This window comes from Sapajus apella, unplaced genomic scaffold (genome assembly GCF_009761245.1).
Source record: "Sapajus apella isolate SASKATOON/1434 unplaced genomic scaffold, GSC_monkey_1.0 scaffold53, whole genome shotgun sequence".
NCBI classification, from domain to species: Eukaryota; Metazoa; Chordata; class Mammalia; order Primates; family Cebidae; genus Sapajus; species Sapajus apella.
The window spans coordinates 12356430-12379026 of record NW_022436993.1 but is presented as its reverse complement, the minus strand read 5'-3'; the positions used below and the strand labels follow the sequence as shown (position 1 = coordinate 12379026).

Genomic DNA, 22597 nt, shown 5'->3' with positions numbered 1-22597 from the left:
ACAGCATGATCTGGTCCAAAATGTTAATAGTGTAGAGATTGAAAAACTCTGCCTTAGGAGAAAAGTAAGAAAAGAAGGAAGGGAAGAAAGAAGGAAGGAAGGAAGGAAGGAAGAGGAAGGAGAGAAAAAGAGAGAAAGAAAGAAAAGAAAGAGAAAGAAATAAAAGAAAAAAGAAATGAAAAAAATAAAAAAATGAAAGAAAGGAAAGAGGCAGGAAGGAAGGGAAGAAAGGGAAGGAAGGGAAGAAAGGGAGGAAAGGGAAGGGAGGGGAGATGGCTTCATAATGACCTTTAAAAAAAAAACTTTAATTTTCCTTATGTTTATTTTAAAAGCAAAAACAAGATTGATGAGACTATAGAAGCATATTAAATCATAGAAAACATAAAAATCTAGAGATTAAAATTCTATATTTATAACTAGACTCCAAGGAAGTTGACTCTTTGATTTTTCAAGGCACAATAAACCAAATGAGTTTGTTTAGTAGTTAAAATGTGAGCAAGAATGTGCAGATGTGGTAAGAGTTAACTTAGGATTTTAAAAAAAAAAACTCTTCCCCAAACAATAAGGTTGTAACACAGTAGAATCATTTAAATAAACAATGCTTTCCAAAAGGAAACTCTCATTTTCTTAGCATAAACTAAATTTTAAACTTTTAAAATGCACACAGTTGGCTAGGTGCAGTGGCTTACCCCTGTAATCTCAGCACTTTGGGAGGCCAAGGCAGGTGGATCACCTGAGGTCAAGAGTTTGAGACCAGCCTGGCCAACATGGCGAAACCCCATCTCTACCAAAAATACAAAAATTAGCCGGGCATGGTGGTGCACGCCTGTCGTCTCAGCTACTTGGGAGGCTGAGGTAGCAGAATTGCTTGAACCTGGGAGGAGGGAGTTGCAAAGAGCCAATATTGCACCATTGCACTCCAGCCTGGGTGACAGAGCACACAATCAATGGAATGATCCCTGGCTGTTGTGGGATGCAGAGGTGATAACATGAGTGGTGCATAATCTGTAAATCATAGCACATACCTGGAGCTTGGCTAAGGTTGGAGCTCATGCTTCAGGATGACCTGACAAGAGGAACTTTCTAGAACAACCTCCCTTTGCCCTTCTAAATTGATTTCTATTTTAACTTCTCTGGACATATATGTCTTGAATTATGTTCTCAGACTCACCAGGCTGCCACTGAACAATAGTTACTGTACCCAACACTAGCTATGTAACAGTGCACTAAGTATATTTTCTGAATCTACTATCGAGGTCTTAGGAACTCAGGATATTTAAACTGTCTTCACCTGCTGGAAAAAAGGACCAGTTCATCTTACTCAACTCCTCCACATAAATTTTCTTTAAAATATTTTTTTAAATGAAAACTTTTACATTAAAAAAACATTAAAAAGTTTTAAATTTAAAATTCAAGTTTTAAGAAAATGGAAAAATTTTAAAATAAAAAATTAAATAAAAATAATTTTTTAATTAAAAATCTTTTTTTTTTTTTTGAAGCAACATCTCACTTTGTCACCCAGGCTGGAGTGCAGTAGCACAATCTTGGCTCATTGCAACCTCTGTCTCCTAGGTTCAAGGGATTCTTGTGCCTCAGCCTCCCAAGTAGCTGGGACCACTGGTGTTCACCACTATGACTGGCTAATTTTTGTATTTTTAGTAGAGATGGGTTTTCATCATGTTGGCCAGGCTGGTCTCTAACTCCTGGCCTCAAGTAATCCACCTGCCTCAGACTCCCAAAGTGTTAAATTAGAAATCTTTATGAAAAGACTTCCCACTGGGCTTTTGTGAAGCAGTTCCTAGTGAGCAGTGTGTATGTGCTTCTGTGGGTGTTTCTTACCTGGAGGAACGTGTGGGCCCATAATCGTGACCTGACTTTCAGGACTGCACTTTCTCCTCCCTCGAGTCGTCCCACTGCACAGGAGATTTGTAAACACTCGATATTTGTACAGTTCTGCAAACAACAGCAGTGGGAACACATCAGAGTCTTTAAATCATGGTAGAGACTGAATACTGAAGTTAGCTTATTTATATTCTATTTCCTTATAATAAATTATTAATTTAAATAAAGAACAATAAATGCAACAATCAAGAAACCAAGAAAACACAGTTTAGTGGCAAGGATGTATCAACTTTAGTGGTAATATAGAGATAAAATGGAACACAAAGTACAACATACAAAATACAATAAAATTTGAGCTCTTTTCTAACGACTTTAAAACAATCTTTCTGCAGCAGTGACTGAATTGTTCTGTTTCATTTCCTCAGAACCAGGGAAGACACTGCTCACAGATATTCACAATACCTGATGCTGTGTTCAGCAAGTCTGGAAGGGGTTGCAGAAGAAGGCCCCTGAGCCCTTTTTATCTCAAAGACCTACAGTTACTGACCCATTGATATACATTTGTTCCATAATATTCTTCTGTCTAAATTATTTCCTGGTTATAAAGAAGGGTTATCTGCATCTTTCATTCATCTGGCTTTTTTTTTTTTTTTTTTTTTTGAGACAGAGCTTTGCTCTCGTCACCCAGGCTGGAGTGCAATGGTGCAATCTCAGCTCACTACAACCTCTGCCCCCTTGGTTTAAGCGATTCTCTTGCCTCAGCCTCCCAAGTAGCTGGAATTACAGACACCCACCACCACACTCGGCTAATTTTTTGTATTTTTAGTAGAAATGGGGTTTCACCATGTTGGCCAGGATGGTTTTGAACTCCAGACCTCAGGTGATCCACCTGCCTCAGCCTCCCAAAGTGCTGCGATTACAGGCATGAGCCACTGTGCCTAGCCTCATTAGGCTGTTTTTTAAACCAATTTCTAGAATTGCCTAGCATATGATGAAGAACCTTTAACATTAGAAATGCATGTTCCTATGCTCATCATCACTGGTCATCAGAGAAATGCAAATCAAAACTACACTGAGATACCATCTCACGCCGGTTAGAATGGCGATCATTAAAAAATCTGGAGACAACAGATGCTGGAGAGGATGTGGAGAAATAGGAACACTTTTGCACTGTTGGTGGGAGTGTAAATTAGTTCAACCATTGTGGAAGACAGTGTGGCGATTCCTCAAGGACCTAGAAATAGAAATTCCATTTGACCCAGCAATCCCATTACTGGGTATATATCCAAAGGATTACAAATCGTTCTACTATAAGGACACGTGTACACGAATGTTCATTGCAGCACTGTTTACAATAGCAAAGACCTGGAACCAACCCAAATGCCCATCGACGATAGACTGGATAGGGAAAATGTGGCACATATACACCATGGAATATTATGCAGCCATCAAAAACGAGTTTGGGTCCTTTGTAGGGACATGGATGAACCTGGAAACCATCATTCTCAGCAAACTGACAGAAGACCAGAAGATCAAACACCGCATGTTCTCACTCATAGGCGGGTGTTAAACAATGAGAACACATGGACACAGGGAGGGGAGCACTACACACTGGGGTCAGTTGGGGGGAAATAGGGGAGGGACGGTGGGGGGTGGGAAGCTGGGGAGAGATAGCAAGGGGAGAAATGCCAGATGTAGGTGATGGGGAGGAAGGCAGCAAATCACACTACCACGTGTGTTCCTATGCAACAATTTTGCATGTTCTTCACATGTACCCCAAAACCTAAAATGCAATAAAATAAATAAATGGGAAAAAAAAAAAAAAAAAGAAATGCATGTTCCTGGAAAGGATTCATTATAATGACATTCTATCTATCAAATCAGATTTTCTTTTCTTTCTTTTTTTTTTTTTTTTTTTAAAGACAGAGTTTTGCTCTTGTTACTCAGGCTGGAGTGCAATGGTGCGATCTGGGCTCACTGCGACCTCCACCTCCCAGGTTCAAGTAATTCTCCTGCTTCAGCCTCCTGAGTAGCTGGGATTATAGGCACCTGCCACCATGCCCGGCTAATTTTTGTATTTTTAGTAGAGACACGGTTTCCCCATGTTGGGCAGGCTGGTCTCGAACTCCTGACCTCAGGTGATCCACCTGGCTCGGCCTTCTAAAGTGTTGGGAATACAGGTATGAGCCACCATGCTTGGCCTCAAATCAGATTTTCTAATCAGATTCCAGCATGGAAATGAACACATCATAACCATAATTTTCTGTGTGCCGTGCACAGAATGATACTTTGCTAATTGTACTCCCTCACGGATTTAATTTTATCTTGTGGCCCATGCTTATTCATTTTTCATATCTCAAGCACTCAACATTGGCCTATTAGTGCTCAATAAAAATCAATGTATTGGATATTATGTGAAGTAGTTGACTGCGACATTTCATTTTAATGAAATGGATATAACATAGAATAATCCAAGGAATATATTACCCTAAGAACCTTTTTCAAGATCCTTAGAATTCTCTGCAATGGGTTTAGTAATATATTATCTGATAAATTGCTGTAAGGTTCAATTCCTACAGAACATTTCCAAAGGCAGGTGAATGGGCTGTCCTTGGGCTACTAGAGTTGGGTGCTGAGGTGCTGATATGGTTTGGCTGTGTCCCCACCCAAATCTCATCTTGAATTGTAGCTCCCATAACTCCTACGTGTTATGGGAAGGACCCAGTGGGAGATGACTGAATCATGGGGGTGGTTTCCCACATACTGTTCTCATGGTAGTGAATAAGTCTCCTGAAATCTGATTGTTTTATAAGGATTTTCCTCTTTCTAATGGCTCTCATTCTCTGCTTGACTGCCACCACGTAAGACATGTCTTCTGCCTTCTACCATGATCGTGAGGCCTTTCCAGCCATGTGGAACTATTAGTCCATTAAACCTCTTTTTCTTTATAAATAACCCAGTCTTGGGTATGTCTTTATCAGCAGCATGAAAATGGACTAATATAGGTGCCCACAGCAGGAAAAGGAATTCTCAAAACTCTGTAGTTTGTGGTCCTTTCAAGGACTCTCATGTTGACCTGTGCTCCATGGCTGACACGCAGCATACCGCTAATCCCTCCCTTTGAGGCAAGAGGGGCATCAAGGTCGGGAGTTGCAGACTCCCTGCAGATGGGAATCCCAGTTAGCCAGCTCTGTTGGAGGGTTCTGGAGAAGATGATTCTTGGAATGAGCCATGAAGAGTATGAATGGTAGGTCACCTAGCAGAATGGGAGGTCTGGCCCATGGTTCTGTTGTACAAGACCAGGAAATGCTCAAGAAAGGGAAGGGCACGGTCTATGAGGATGAGATGGACAGATGGAAATAAGATAGCAATGAGAGAAAGTCTACACGAAGAGTCTTCCTACGCATACTAAGGAGTTTAGATTTTATTCAGAAAGCGCTGGGGAGTCTGTGATGTTTTCAAATCCAGGGGTATTGATCAGGTTTGTATTTTAGAGGGATGGGTAATATGAGAGGAAAGAGAAGAGAGAGGGAAGAGTAGGTGGCAGAGGGTGACAGGGGCCCGTTACAAGAGCCCCTGGTGAGTGATGCTGAAAGCTGAATGGAGGCAGTAGAATGGAGAGAGGAAGATAAAATTTGGAGAAGTTTAGAAAATAGATTAGAGACATGATGACTACACAGGTTGCATGGAGAGTGCTCTTTTGAGAAGCGTGGGATGGACGGGTGCTGGCAATACTGAGACTGGGGATTCTAGAGAGGAGACACATTTGGGGAGTCATGGAGACAAGGGTTTTGGGCAAGTGAGGACTGGGGTGGCTCTTAGACATCCAGATCATGCCTTTAAGGCTTGAATGCAGTAAGGGAGGGTTGAGATGACAGGAGGCACCAAGGAAGGACTGGAAATATGATCATGCAAAAAATTAAATGGATAGGAGAGAAGGGCAGGGGACTGGGATGGAATCCTGAGGCACAGGAGCATTGAAAGGACGGGCAGAGAGCAATCTTAGAAGAGAATTTTTAAGAAGGGGCCATCCAAATGGCAGAAAGAGAACCAGGAGGGGATGTTTTGGGGGGAGTTTAAGAGATGTGAGAGTTTTAGGAAGTGGCCAATAGTATCAAATGCTGAAGAGGCGTTAAGAAAGGCAAGGTGGCTAGAAGCTGAGCAATGAAAGGGAAGACAGGAAAGTTTGGAGAGGAGGAGACGGAGGTGATAGCTACAGAAACAGCGGGGGCCCCAGGGCGAGAAAGGGGAGGATATTCTTAGGCAGAGGAGAAATTATTTTTCAATGTTGTAGATACAAATTTTTCCCATGCAAATTGGAAATTATGATCCCAACACAGGATGTTGGCATTTTGCACTTTCAAATTCCTCATCAGAAATCTGATTCAGTAAGTTGTTTTTAACTAAATAAAAACTGTAGGAGGGCTTATTTCACTTTTGATTTTAGAATAAACTTTGCATAATCACTTTCTATCCAGAGTTGTTTTGACTCCAGGACATGGGGAGGCATAGGATTTGCAATTTTTGAAGAAATAAGAGAGAGAGTAATATATGTGTTAACAAAACCAGATATGGAAATCAAGTACTGCCTTAGCCTTCATCTGAGAGTTTCTTTCTTTCTTTTTTTTTTTTTAATGATCATTTAACATTTTATTCAAACACCAGAAACCACAAAGCACAAATTAGTCACTTTAACTAAAAAGTTAAAACTCTCTACATGGATAAAAACAAAAAAAAATCAAAACACAAATGACTGTTAGTCATTTTTATATTATATAAATATAATATTTTATATACTATTACAATATGTAATACTTTTCACATATTGTCTATTTTTATATTAGAATATTGATCTTTTCCTGATATTCTTTTTTTGAAACATGTGTTTTTCTCTGTCTCAGGCTGGGGTGTAGTGGGATAATCAGAGCTTACTGTAACCTCAAAGTTCTAAGTTCAAGTCATCCTCATGCCTTGACCTCCCAAAGTGTTGAGATTATAGCTGTGAGCCACTGTGCCTGGCCTCTGATATACTTTTAAGGAGCTACTTATTTATTAGTAAGATTAGCCCTTTGTTTATGATATGAGAGTAAGTTTCTATGATATTCGGAAGTTTAAAATTATCTTACATCAACACTATTTAAAGAGAAACAATAGATGGGAAAAAATAGACCCTGCAACACAAATATACACAATTTTCAAAAGATATATAGTTATTGATCTCTACCGTCTCAGTGTACTCATGAGGCATACCCTGAAGTGGAATTAAAAAACATACGTGAACTTTGAGTTTTCAAATGATCAGTTCTGCATAGGTTTGGACATTGGTTTTTCAGAGGGCTTCTCCCATTAGTACTGCATACTAGAATTCTATAGATGTCTTTATTTTATTTTTTTAAATTATACTGTAAGTTCTGGGATACATGTGCAGAAAGTGCAGATTCGTTACATAGGTATACATGTACCATGGTGGTTTGCTGCACCCATCAACCCATCATCTACATTAGGTATTTCTTCTCATGCTATCCCTCCCCTAACCCTACATCCCCCGACAGACCCTGGGTGTGTGATGTTCCCCTCCCTGTGTCCATGTGTTCTCACTGTTCAACTCCCACTTATGAGTAAGAACATATGGTGATTGGTTTTCTGTTCCTGTGTTAGTTTGCTGAGAATGATGTCCTTTTCTGTTCTATTGTTCACCAGGGAAGCTTTAAAAAATTATAACCTACAGAGCTTTATTAACTTATCCTAAAAGGAATAGTAAATGGATTCCCTACTATTATGTTTTTTAAACATTACACTGTCATAAAAATTTACTTGAGGCCAGGTATGGTGGCTTATGCCTATAATCCCAGCACTTTGGGAGGCCAAGGCGGAAGGTTGACTTGAGATCAGGAATTTAAGACTAACCTGGCCAATGTGGTGAAACCCTATCTCTACAAAAATCACAAAAATTAGCCGGGTGTGGTTGTAGGTACCGGTAGTCCCAACTACTCGAGAGACTGAGGTGGGAGAATCACTTGAATCCAGGAGGTGGAGGTTGCAGTGAGCTGAGATCATGTCACTGCACTCCAGCCTGGGCGACAGAACGAGACTCTATCTCAAGAAAAAAAAAATTATTTAAATTACAATCTTCCAATTGCCATAGTTTTTTGTCATATAACTTTAGGTACTTCTATCATAATAAATGCTTCATTTGACTTCAGTTTAACTGATTATTTAAGTTAGATTTATTGTATTTTTCTGTCAATTTCCATAGTTCAAACATTTTCTACTGTCAAGATGAAATACATGAATGCCAAAGAATGTTTAAGACACACCTTTTAAAACCTATTTTAACCTTTTAAAGCTAGGTGTACAGTTCAGTGGCATTAAGGACATTCGCAATGTTCTACCACTGTCGCCTCCATTCAACTCCAAAGCTATTTCATTATCCCAAACTAAAACTCTGAAAACTTTTGCATCAATAAGACACAGAACTAGGATTTGTTTACATCACTTTCATCCTAATATCCTCTTTGAGGGCTCTTTATTCTGGCTTAAAAAAGTTATCCAGCTGGGCATGGTGGCTCATGCCTTTAATCCCAGCACTTTGGGAGGCTGAGGCAGGTGGATCGTCTGAGGTCAGGAGTTCGAGACCAGCCTGGCCCACATGGCGAAACCCTGTCTCTACTAAAAATACAAAAAAATTAGCCAGATGTGGTGGCACATGCCTGTAATCCAAGCTACTCAGGAGGCTGAGGCAGGAGAATCACTTGAACATGGGAGGCGGAGGTTGCAGTGAGCTGAGATCGTGACATTGTACTCTAACCTGGGCAATAAAAAAGAAACTCTGTCTCCAAAAAAAAAAAAAAAAAAAAAAAAATAAGTTGTCCATGTGATGGGTAACACATTTGGGATTTTCAGGAGTATGATTTAATTTAATATGGTGTTATTCTACTTTACTGGACTGAAATAAATGATTGTCAGAGATTTAAATTGCTATGCTTCTGTTTTTAAAAAATAGTTATTTCAAGGTAAATACAGGAGTGCAGGAATGGAAAGGAAGTTGATTTAGGACTTGTCCAGCTTCCCCTTTTGCCACCCATTTGTCTTCCTTAAAACTCATGAGCCTTCTCTGTATCATCTGATAACTCCAATCTGCATCCCCTAATGAATTGCCTTGAGCTCAGAACTGAAGGAGAGGCAGAGCCTGTGGGGTGGAGGGGCTGTTCTTCTGGGTCCTTGTACCCTAAGTCTGTGGATTACAAAAAATAACGAACTACTTTTTTGGGCTAGTGCCTCTCTGGCATGAAGCCATGGTCTCATGGGTGCCTCTGGGCTGCCCAGATCCACCCCTTGCATCATCCTTCCTGAGTCTTGCCTCCTGTATTGGAACATCTGCATCCTCCCTTCCCATTATGTGTGCACTGACACACTTGCACACATGTGCACACACATACATCCCACAGATGCCACTAAGTTGGCTGAGAGAGTAGAAGACTATCCTTAGTGCATTTTCTGCTTTAGTTGAAAGGACAACTGATTGTTAACATTCACTCTCACTGTCATTACATTTTATCTTTTGCAAATCCTTTCTTAAACTTTAATTTTTCAGTTACGTAAATCAAGCATATAAGTTTCAGTTCTATAAATGAGAATATCAGGGATTCAATTTCTGTAGCACTGATTTCCTTTCTTCAGTGATAGCTACCTTGAGCTATATCAGTTTCATAACTGGCCGGAGCACTTCTAGTCCCCAAAGCAGACTTGAACATTGTCATAAAAAATGGCTGCTTTTAATTATTTATTATGTCATAAGTAAATAAATAAAATGACATAAATAAATAAATGCAGCCATTTTATTTGGAATTCAGCAGCTCGGGTGGCTAATAAATTTGGTCACTACCATTATCTTTTAAACAGTTTGCAGTATATCATTTGCTTATAATTTGATTTGGGATTGACAGCGTTTAGGTTAAGAACAGGTAGGTAGAAGGGCTCACCATGGAGCATTTTAGAAGGTGACTCCAGAAGCTATTAGTAGTGCCCACGATGAGTTCATTCACTGTGTCATTCACACATTTGCTCAACAGATGAGCTGGTACTGTGCTACATGTTGAGAAAACAACGAGAAAACAAAACATACTGCCTACCCTAATGGGCCGTCAGTACTGTGGACAGGTAGGGAAGGAGGATGCTCCCTTGGGCCAGTTCACTGTGGCACCTGGACAAGTCTAGGAGCTATTCCAAGTTTCGGGGATGAATCCAGTCTAGAGAGGATGGGCAGCATATTAGGTTAGGTGTCTCATGGCTTTCAACCCAGCCAGGACAGCGACTGCTACAGAAGGAACTCTAGCTCTTCTTCCAGTTCTGCCTCCACCTTCCCTTTCTTATTTCTCATTTGCCCTGAGGCCTTCTGTCAAGGGTCTTTCTCTCTCCTTTTTTTTTTTTTTGAGACTGAGTCTCACTCTGTCTCCCAGGCTGGAGTGCAGTGGCACCATCTCAGCTCACTGCAACCTCCACCTCCCAGGTTCAATTGATTCTCCTGCCTCAGTCTCCTGAGTGGCTGGGATTACAGACACCTGCCACCAAGCCTGGCTAATTTTTTTTTGTATTTTTAGTAGAGACAGGGTTTCACTATGTTGGCCAGGCTAGTGTTGAACTCCTGACCTCAGGTGATCTGCCCACCTCAGCCTCCCAAAGGGCTGGTATTCTACACTGAGCACTGTGCCCAGGCGAGTCTCTCTCTTTGGCTCGACAATCCTGGACTTGTCACTGTGGCCTTTGATTCAGTGTCATCACAAATCACTGCATCTTGGACTGAGCTTCTGAACTGCAGCTTTGGGGCAGGAAGTACCTGCTGGGTCTGTGCCTCCCATACCAGACCCAGTGTTCCCAGCCTGTCCCTGCCCCAGGCACGGAATGCTTGCTTTCTTGCTTCATCTTTATTTTATATATCTATTTTAATTTTTATGGTTACATAGTAGTTGCATATATTTATAGGATACATGAGATATTTTGACATAGGCACACAATGTGTAATAATCACATCAGGGTAAATGGGGTACCATCACCTGAAGCATTTCTTGCTTTGTGTTACAAATGTTCCAATTATGCTCTTTTAGTTATTTTTAAATGTACAATAAATTGTTGACTGTGGCCATTCTGGTTGTGCTATCAAACAATAGATCTTATTCATTCTATTTAACTATATTTTGTACCTGTTCATCATCCTCACTTACCTTGTTTGCTTGCTTTTGAGAAGGGTATTAGCTTTTGAGATGATCTCTGATTACTTCTACATAGCTGGAAATGTGCATGTAGCTTCCTACTTTTTATGGAGATGGTCTATAGAACACAGATGAAACCCTGACATTCACGTTGAACCCTTGCCACATAGTCAGGGAAGAAGATGGCTAGTCACAGGAAAGCATAAAGCACTAGAAGCTGCTGAAATAGGATGAGTGGGAGAACAAAATAAAAAAAGCTGACTCTGGCTGGGCGTGGTGGCTCATGCCTATAATCCCAGCACTTTGGGAAGCCAAGACGGGCAGATTACTTGAGGTCAGGAGTTCGAGACCAGCCTGGCCAACATAGTGAAACCTCATCTCTACAAAAATGCAAACATTAGCTGGGCATGGTAGCATGTGCCTGTAGTCCCAGCTACTTGGGAGACTGAGGTAGGAGAATTACTTGAACCCGGGAGGTGGAGGTTGCAGTGAGCTGAAATTGCACCACTGCACTCTAGCCTGAGTGACAGAGCAAAACTCTGTCTCAAAAAAAAAAAAAAACAAAAAAAAAAACGTGCTGACTCATGAATACTGAAGATTTGCTAAGGGCTTACTAAGCTCAGGCTTGAGCTGCCACAGACCCCAATGCTAAGACTCAGCAAGGGTTTTGGCCCAGGAAACCTGAAACAGCATGTCTGTTTAAAAAGTAGAGGCTATTATGTTGCTATGTTGCTCAGACTGGTCTCAAACTCTTGGCCTCAAGGGATCCTCCCATCTTGGCCTCCCAAAGTGCTGGGATTATAGGTGTGAGCCATCACACCCAGCCGTGAACACACCATTCTTGCCTCTTCCAGATGAGCAGAGGACTCAGATTCTGGGACAGGTGCAAAACCCCAAGGGCCCATGCTCACTTCAAACTACCACAGCCCTGCATCTATGCACGGACTAACAACTCAAACTGTATGTTCCTGAAATGGACTGAAGGTCAGAGTTGATGTTTCCACCATCATTCTCCAAGGTGGCTTCCACGGCGGCTTTAGAAAAGTGAAAAGGCTGTATTGCAAGTGCTCCTTAATTCTTACAGAAAAGTTGCTTTTCATTCTCACGATATATACTGCCAAAAAACATTAGGAATATCTGAGTGAGACTAAGAACGATCCTTGAAGTTAAAACCATCTGTATTTGGGAGTTCTGTCCAATCCACTCATTTCCCTCAGTTCTATGCACACTGGGGTAACTCACCAGTATTTTTGCAGGGCTTTGTCTGTGGAATTCAACCACAGGCACATCCCTCTTCCTGACAAGATGGGGAATGGTAGAGTTTCGCAAAAAGGCGCTGAGCTCAGGGGTGTCCTCTGGGGAGGCAGCAGGCTGCAAAAACAAAGTGGGAGATACCATGTACAAATGCGTGAACAGTTGCTACATTTTCATTAGCCTTGAACTCTATCATTTTTTTTTCTCAATGGAGTATGATTCACATGAGAATCCAGACATATTGTGATTACCAGCGGTGTGTTTGACAGTGACATGACCCGCACATACAAGGAACGAGCTTTTCCACTCTCCAATGACAGGAATTCATGAAGCATGGGGAATGCATTCCCAGGAAGTTTATCTTGCAAGGAGAAGATTTTAAGCAGAAGTCATTTCCCCATAAGGATAGAAAACATGCAGGTGACGTTTCAGACATGAGGCATTCTTCTCTCATTACTTTTCTCTCATTGTATAGTGGGGCCAGTTAAACTGAGGAACATTCTGTATGGGGAGATGAATCCTGAGGTGATAGAAATGTGAGGTGCCAACCTCATTTGGGGAAACAGCCTGATGTGGTCAAGGACCCGACATCCACATGGCTGAACGCCACGTTCCTGCGCTCCTTTAGAAAACTCTGCCCTGATGAAAATGACTTTTCCAAAGCATGCTACATGCCCACGGCGCTGCAGTGGAGTCTGTTTTCAGCCCCAAGTTTGTTTTGTAAATGTTCTAGAACTTACTATTTTGTCTCAGGTTCCATGCTGGGTCTGTCTGCTGGCTGGATAAATATTTTGAGAATTCCAATAAATCACGCAGAATATCCCATTAACATTCTTTATTTTAGACCCACTGAATACAGAGACCTAATTTTCTGCTCCCCACTCCCACCCTTGAGAATCATGACTTCTTTTACACAGTTTCTCTTTGTAGTCACAGGAGCAATAATAGTATGCTCATCTCTATGGAATGAAGAAAGAAACTTCTACATTGCAGATGTAGACCGAATCACAAAAGATGAAATGAAAGTGCTCAGTTACATCATGAAATCCAGAAAAAAACTACCAGACAAACAGAAGGATGGAGTCCAGACTCCCTAGTGTGGCATGCACAGGTCCTCGCATGCTGGCCTTGGCCAGTTTCTCCAACCTCTTCTGTCACCAAGAGCCCTAGGTCCCAAGCTCCAGCATGCACAACTGCTCTCTAGTCTGGACAGCCCCAGGCACACTCACTGAGCCTCTGTTTGATGTTCTGTGCACTTGGTCTGCGGCCCATCTGTGCCTATCCCGCTGTACCTCAATTGCCTGGTAGCTGATCTGCACTGCCCAATGAGAAATGCAAAACCCAAAGCACAGAGTCACTTAGAGCCTCCCAGGAAACAGGGAGACAAAGATGATCTGGAGAGGAAAGCTAAGGCAGGGAAATCAGATGTAGGAGGTAATCCAGGAAAGTGGCTTTTACAGAAGCCTGAGGAAAAGAAAGTTGCAAAAAATAAGAGAGTGACAAAGAATGCCAAATCCTGCAGAGGAATAAAGAAGGGCAAAGACCTTTATGCACTAACTTGGAAATTGTGTCATGTCCTTTGCAGGGACATGGATGGACCTGGAAACCATTATCCTCAGCAAACTAACACCAGGAACGGAAAACCAAACACTGCATGTTCTCACTTGTAAGTAGGAGTTGAACAATGAGAACACGTGGACACAGGGAGGGGAACATCACACACTGGGGCCTGTTGGGGTCGGGGGCTGGGGGAGAGAGAACATCAGGAAAAATAGCTAGTGTATGTTGGGCTTAATACCTAGGTGATGGGTTGACAGGTACAGCAAACCACCATGGCACATGTTTGCCTACGTAATAAACGTGCACATCCTTCACATGTACCCTGGAACTTAAATTACATTAAAAAAGAAATTATGGGCCAGGTTTATGCCTGTAATCCCACCATTTTGGGAAGCCAAATCAGGAGGATCTTGGCTTGAGGCCAGGTGTTTGAGACCAGATTGGGCAACATAGTGAGACCTCATTGCTAATGAAGAAAAAAAAAAAATTAGCCAATGTGGTGGTACAAGCCTGTCGTCCCAGATAGTTGGGAGGCTGAGGCAGGAAGATCATCTAAGCCCAGGAGTTCAAGGCTGCAGCGAGCTATGATCGTGCATAGTGAGCTATGATCATGCCACTGCATTCTCAGCCTGAGCAACGGAGTGAGACCCTGCTTCTAAAAAAATAAAAATAAAAAAAGAACAAAATTACAGATGTCCTTTTATGAGGAGAGATTGGTGGAGGTAGAAATTCAACTGCAGTAGCTCAAGAGTAAATGGATTTTAACAAATGGATAATATTGAAAAAGGTATGAAATTAAATCCTTCTGTTCTTATATTAAATTCCCTATGGCTCAGAGATGAGATGAGCCTTGTCCCCCAAATAAGGCATCAGAACAAAATATTGATGTTTGTAGCAACACTATTTATAATAGAGAAGAAAAAGAGTAATAGTAGCCTAACACTTTGCAGGCATATATAGGTTACTGATTAAATAATTTATATTTATACAAAAACTACTGGGCAGGTTTTAAAAATGATGACATTTAAAAATGAAGCTCCATTGGAATTTAAAAAGATACAAGATATTAGTAAGGGGAAAAGACAGGTTTACAATAGCATATGTAATAAGATTGTATTTTTAATAAAAATGGATATATCTGACATTGCATGTCTATAAATAGAAAAAATCTGGACGGGCAGTCCTCAAAGTGTAAGGGTGGTAGAGATCTGATGATATTAAGGAAGTTTTGTTTATTTCTATTTAGGTATGATAATAATGTTATAGATTTTTAAGGGTCTCTTTATTTTTTATATCTATAGACAGTGTCTCACTCTGTCACTCAGGCTGGAGCACAGTGGGTACAATCGTAGCTCATTTCAGCACAGTGGTCCTCCTGCTTTAGCTAGGACTACAGGCACATCCCCCCACACCTGGTGAATTTTATTTCTGTAAAGACAGAGTCTTGCTATGTTGCCAAGGCTGGTCCTGAACTCCTGGACTCAAGTGACCCTCCTCCCTCAGCCTCCCAGAACATTGAGATTACAGGTGTGAGCCATTGTGCCTGGCCATGTCTCCTTATTCATTGGCAATATATGTAATCATAAAATGTTTATGGATGAAGTGGAAAAATAAGTTAATGCGTAAATAAATGGAAAAAACAGTAAACAGGTAATAACACCATTAGATATTTAAAATGCTCTTCTTTATGTTTTTACATATTGCCTTATACTTATGGTGAGCATTTAGCATTTTTAACATTAAAATTATGAACAATGTACAAAAATGTAAAATTGTAAAAAAAAAAAAGTAAGTGAGAAATGAAGAAGTAAGGATAGCAAGTACAGCTTGACTACAAATGGAAGGGGAAAGAGGACCATTCTTGGAAGAGAATACAAAGTCAAGTTACTGCACTCACTGTTTGGAAGATGGGAGAAATTTAACAAAGTTCACAGAACCCAAGGAATGCCCACGGGGAGAAGAGGCTGAGGATACGGGAAATGGGGATACTTGATGTAGTAAAGTTATATCATGGAGCTGGAGGAATAAGCCTCCTTCCTCTGGAAGTGTTAGAAAGAAATTCAGGATGGGAGAGAGATGATTAGGAGATGCATGTGTGCGGTGGGAGGCGTAATAGTCCATTCTTACACCGCTATTGAAGAACTGCCCGAGACTGGGTAATTTATAAAGGAAAGAGGTTTAATTGACTCACAGTGCTGCCTGGCTGGGGAGGCTTCAGGAAACCCACAATCATTGCAGAAGGTGAAGGGGAAGCAAGGCACCTTCTTCACAAGGTGGCAGGAGGGAGAATGAACACAGGAGGAATTACCAAACAGGTATAAAAACATCAGATCTCGTGAGAACTCACTCACTATCACAAGAACCTGCCGGAGGAAACCGCCCCCATGATCCAATTACCTCCACCTGGTCTCTCCCTTGACACATGGGGATTATTGGGATTGTAATTCAAGATGAGATTTGGGTGGGGGCACAAAGCCTAACCCTATCAGGTGGGGAGGGGCTCGGGATGGGGAAATGGATCATTTGAAGATTCTCTTGTTTTAAGACCACATCCTAAGAGTAATGATAGAGCTATTGCGTAGGAAGGACAGAGAGAGCGGTGAAGGTTTAGGCAAGGCAATGAGGAAGATGGGGAAGAGCGATCATCACAACGGCAGATGCTCCTGCGACCCTGGCTGCTCTGTGAGCATGCGCGGACATCAGTCTTTCAAGGCGCCGTCAGGCTGTGGGGTAGAGAATCCAGGCTGTGGAACTGTGCATGACTGAGATTTTTCAGGACAGGGACTTGGAAGGATACTAGAAACAGGGGGTTATGGGGGCTTATAAAGGCGTGTTTCAAGTAACTCATCATGGGGTCCAGGCTTGATAGGAAAGAAGGTATGGCCAGAGAAAGTCCTGAGAGTGGGATGGGGTAACTGAGTCAGAGAAAACATCTATGCCAGGGAAGAAAAAGTTTCTTGAAGAGAACAATTGAGACCATTATAAAAATAGGAGATTGAATTGGAGGAGAAAGGAAAGTTGAGTTGAATGTCTTGGAGGCAGGGTAGTTTGAAGTGTTGTTGAAGACCAGTGGCTGAAACCCTGGGAGATGGAGTGCGTGAACCGGAGGGGAGGCCTTGGATAGGCCAGCCCTGTCAGCGCTGGGACATCTCAGGGCCAGGGCAGGACCTGGCACAGTGAGGAGGAGGAGAAGCCCCACAGTTGATCAAGGATGCTGTTATGTTTTGGATATTTGTCCTCCCAAAACTCATGTCGAGTTTTAATTCCCAGTGTGAGAGGTGGGGACTGGTAGGAGATGCTGGGGTCATGGGAGTGTATCCCTCATGAATTGCCTTGGGCCATCCCATTGGTGGTAAGTGAGCTTCCACTCTGAGTTCCTACAATTTAGTTGTTTAAAAGTGTGTGGCACTCCCAGCCCCACCCACTCTCTCTCTCGCTCCTGTTTTTGCCCTGTGAAGTGCCTACTCCCCACTTTGTCTTCTGCCATGAGTAAAGCTCCTTCAGTCCTCCCAGAAGCCAAGCTGGTACCAGGACCATGCTTCCTGTACAGCCTGCAGAACCGTGAGCCAATTAACCCTCTTTTCTTTATAGATTACCCAGTATTAGGTATTTATAGCAAGGCAAGAATGGCCTGATACAGATGCTCAATGATCGAGGATCTGATAGAACAATTTTTATGGCATAAGATAAAAAGTGAGCTTAGACAGAAAATTAAGAATTGTGGAAATCGCTAGCTAGAATTCCCTCATATGTTTTCTATGATATACTATGTGGGTATACATGTAGATTTTCCTTTGAGATGAATCATGTGAATTTTTTTATAGGTCATTGACAATTATGTTACAGAGTTGAACTCTGTAGTTACCTAAACTACAGAAAAGAGGCACTAGAAAGAACTAGGAACGACTCTTTATTCCCAAGCTATAGCCTATTATGATTAGCAGTATACACTAATAATAGTGGTAAAACAATAGCCCAAAGGCCCAGGTGCGGTGGCTCCCACCTGTAATCCCAGCACTTTGGGAGGTCAAGGTGGGCAGATCACTTGAGGCCAGGAGTTCGAGACCAGCCTGGCCAACATGGCAAACCCCATCTCTACCAAAAATACAAAAATTAGCTGGCCTGGTGGTGGTGTACACCTGTAATCCCAGCTACTCAGGATGCTGAGGCAGGAGAGTTGCTTGAATCTGGGAGGCAGAGGCTGCCATGAGCCAAGATAGTGACATTGCACTCCAGCAGCCTGGGTGACAGAGTGAGCCTGTCTCCAAAAAAACCAAAAATCAAAACAAAACAATACCCTGAAGAAAACTCTTTAACTTCCTGTGTTTTCATCAGATGTATCTTGTGTACAAATAAAGAACATGACCTATTGAGGTAAATTGTCATTCACAAACATTTGTAAGTGGTCTCTCAATAAAACACAGGGCTTACTTTGAGCTAGAGAATGAGAGCATCACATGGCAGGGGTTGATGGAACACATCTCTTTCTTTTGTGACACTGTTTTACATATAGAGGAATGGCACTCTTAAACATCATAGACAAAAGGTCTCCAAATAGCTTGCAAACCCACTTTCTGAAATGGCATTCCAGAAATTATTTTATGAAAAACAAAACAAAAAGCAAGGAAGAAGTTATCCAAGAAATGTAAACAACAGTTAAAGCCCATTTTCTCCATGAACATTTGGAGTCTCTTTCACAATTGACCATGAAGCCACAGGCCATGGCTTCCTAGTGAGGGTGGAGGAGGCTGGCCTTTAGCACCCATGATAGGCAGACGGTTCTCAGGACAATTTGGGAAGTGCTAGGAGAAGCTGGTGGTAACCACGAAAAATGTCTTCTGCAGAACAAATGAAAATGACTTCTTTCTGCAATAAGGAAATAACTGTTGGTAAACATGTTTCTTTCCACAGCTGCTACTCAGAATTTGGCTCCAACAGGAATTTCTGATTTTCATAATTCCTTACCCAACTCTTCACTGTGGCATAGATTTAAATTTATGGATTAAAGGGATACTGTGCAGCCAAAATGTGCAATACAGTTGGAAGTGCAGCCTTTGAAGAAAGGGGTTGGGTGAAATTAGATTAAGGGCCCTGTGAAGCTAAACGAAAGCAATGCACACTGTCTTTTTCTTGTTGGTAATTTGTTTTTGGATTTCAGATATTCCTAGCACACAAGAACCAACAGACAACTCTCATGTACTTTGCCTATAATTATACCTACGTGGAGACAAGGCCGGGGGGTCAGTCCACCATGTAATTTTCTTTAAGACATGAATGTTGAGGATTTGTAGGGAAAGAAAAACTCCACTTTTTTTTAACCTCCTGAAAAGTTCATGCAAAGCATAACTGAAAGAGTCAACTCACTATATATGCAAACCTGAAGACCATCTCAAAGAGAAGATAAAAATCTCAGAATGTATAATTCTGTCTTTGGTGGTCAAGAATTGGATCTTCAAGCACCCTATTATTATTATTATTATTTTTTAAATCTGGTATCCGCTATGTAGCTATTCAGGCATGTTTAAGAGTAAAAGGCGAATACAATTCCTCTATCAGAGGTAGCATTCCCATAAGAAAGAGAAAGTATACCTAGGACAGACTGGCCAGGTCCAGGGGCAAGCTATAGATGTCACTAGCTCATCACAATTGGAGAGGCAGTAAATTAAAATTGGCTCTCCTGATCAGACCTTCTGAAAGGTCTGGGAGGAGAGTTTATAGAAGACGGCTGAGCATTAAAGTAGCAAGTAACAGACATCAAGTAATGCTTCAGCTAGGAGGTAAGTTACAGCTCCTGAGGTCAAGACTCTCAAAATGATTCAAAAAGAAATCAGCAGTTAATGGTAAAGAAATACTAAAGCATCTCCATCTTTTCATGTCTTGATTTTTTTTTTTTTTGTCCTGAGATAGAGTCTTGCCCTGTCACTCAGGCTGGAGTGTAGTGACACGATCTCACTAACTGCAACCTCCACCTCCTGGGTTCAAGCGGTCCTTCCTCATCCTTCCAAGTAGCTGGGATTACAGGTGCCCACCACCATGCCCAGCTAATTTTTGTATTTTTAGTAGACACAGCATTTTGTCATGGTTGCCAGGCTGGTTTTGAACTCCTGACGTCAAGTGATTCTCCTGCCTTGGCCTCCCAAAGTGCTGGTATTACAGGTATAAGCTACTGGCCATATGTTTTGATTTTTAAGAGTGTGTGTGTGTGTATATATATGAGAGAGAGAGAGAGAGAGAGAGAGAGAGAGAGAGAGAGAGACAGAACCAAGAACTTTTGTGCTAGGAAGTGCCTGCATTCTGAATAAAGGAAAACCGGTAAACAAAGACAGGAAGAAAGAAAGTACACTTCAGGATAAGACACAACCAGGCTAATATGCCAAACCACTGTCTGCGGACCCACTTATTCTAAAACATAACTCTAAAACTCATCCCTAATGAATGGATTGTTTCTGTGTCTCTGCTTTCCACGTTTGTACTATCTGGTTGTAATTTGGACTTCCCATGGGACTGGTCTGGTTCAGGAGACATTCTCGGCGGCAGCCTCCAGATTTCCATGGCACTGGCAGCAGTTTTTACAAACAGCATTGGCTTTCTCTCATGTTAAGCTCTTCTTTGTCTATGGACTCTTTTAGGCCACTTTTATCTCAGGATTGTTTTCTTGAACTTGGGCCCAAAATGGTGTTCCATGGTCTTAACACAAGTGATATGTGGGCATCTTATTGGTTTTCCTCTCCTGGGTACAGTCTGACATCTAAGCCTGTTTCTGCTGCATCTCACACTTGGCTATTTATTACAAAATCTTGTCAACTAAAGAAAAATCCTAGACCAGGCATGGTGGCCCACACCTGTAATCCCAGAACTTTGGGAGGTTGAAGTGGATGGATTGCCTGAGCTCAGCAGTTGGAGACCAGCCTGGGCAACATGGCAAAACCCCATCTCTACAAAAAAAAAAAAGATACAAAAATTAGCAAGGCAGGGTGGTACAAGCCTGTAGTCCCAGCTACTTGGGAGACTAAAGTGGGAGGATCGCTTGAGCCTCAAGGCAGAGGTTGTCCTGGGCAGAGATAGCGCCACTGCACTCCAGCCCATGCAAGACCCTGTCAAAAAAAAAAAAAAAAAAAAAAAAAAAGGCTAGGTGCAGTGGCTCACGCCTGTAATCCCAGCCTCTGGGAGGCTGAGGAGGGTAGATTACCTGAGGTCAAGAGTTTGAGACCAGCCTGGCCAACATGGTGAAACCCCGTCTGTGCTAAAAATATAAAAACTAGCTGGGTGTGGGTGGTGGGCACCTGTAGTCCCAGCTACTCAGGAGGCTGAGGCAGGAGAATCATTTGAGCCCAGAAGGCAGAGATTGCAGTGAGCTGAGATCTCGCCACTGCACTCCAGACTGAATGACAAGGTAAGACTCCATCAGAAAAACAAAGATTTTTTAATGATCGCCATTCTAACTGACGTGAGATGGTATCTCAATGTAGTTTTGATTTGCATTTCTCTGATGACCAGTGATGATGAGCATTTTTTCATATGCTTGTTGGCCTCATGTATGTCTTCTTTTGTAAAGTATCTGTTCATATCCTTTGCCCAGTTTTGAATGGGCTTATTTGCTTTTTTCTTGTAAATCTGTTTTAGTTCTTTGTAAATTCTGGATATCAGCCCTTTGTCAGATGGGTAAACTGCAAAAATTTTTTCCCATTCTGTTGGTTGCTGATTCACTCTAATGACTGTTTCTTTTGCTGTGCAGAAGCTGTGGAGTTTGATTAGGTCCCATTTGTCTATTTTGGCTTTTGTTGCCAATGCTTTTGGTGTTTTGGTCATGAAGTCCTTGCCTATGCCTATGTCCTGAATGGTTTTGCCTAGATTTTCTTCTAGGGTTGCTGGAGAGGATGTGGAGAAATAGGAACACTTTTACACTGTTGGTGGGAGTGTAAATTAGTTCAACCATTGTGGAAGACAGTGTGGCGATTCCTCAAGGACCTAGAAATAGAAATTCCATTTGACCCAGCAATCCCGTTACTGGGTATATATCCAAAGGATTATAAATCATTCTACTATAAGGACATGTGCACACAAATGTTCATTGCAGCACTGTTTACAATAGCAAAGACCTGGAAACAACCCAAATGCCCATCGATGATAGACTGGACAGGGAAAATGTGGCACATATACGCCATGGAATATTATGCAGCCATAAAAAACGATGAGTTCGTGTCCTTTGTAGGGACATGGATGAACCTGGAAACCGTCATTCTCAGCAAACTGACACAAGAGCAGAAAATCAAACACCGCATGTTCTCACTCATAGGCGGGTGTTGAACAATGAGAACACATGGACACAGGGAGGGTAGCACTACACACTGGGGTCTGTTGGGGGGAAATAGGGGAGGGACAGAAGGGGGAGGGGAGTTAGGAAGAGATAGCATGGGGAGAAGTGCTAGATGTGGGTGATGGGGAGGAAGGCAGCAGATCACACTGCCATGTGTGTGCCTATGCAACAATCTTGCATGTTCTTCACATGTACCCCAAAACCTAAAATGCAATAAAATTAAAAAAAATTGAACTCAAAAAAACAAAAAAAGAAAAACAAAGAAAGAAAGAGAGAGAGAAAGAAGAAAGAAAGAATGAAGGAGGAAAGAAAGAAAGAAAGAGAGAGAAAGAGAGAGAGAGAAAGAAAGAAAGACAGATGAAAGAAAGAAAGAAAGAAAGAAAGAAAGAAAGAAAGAAAGAAAGAAAGAAAGAAA

General features: G+C 41.7%; 1 protein-coding gene across 1 annotated transcript in view; it reads right to left on the bottom strand.

Annotated features, from left to right (window-relative positions):
• ITGA8 (integrin subunit alpha 8) overlaps positions 1-22597 on the bottom strand; it is a 190721-nt gene that overhangs the window by 26480 nt on the left and 141644 nt on the right. The window contains exons 26-27 of the mRNA XM_032243982.1: positions 12294-12422; positions 1840-1953 (exon numbers count right to left, since the gene is read on the bottom strand). Coding sequence (XP_032099873.1) covers positions 1840-1953; positions 12294-12422 — 243 coding nt within the window. The remainder of the gene's footprint in view (positions 1-1839; positions 1954-12293; positions 12423-22597) is intronic.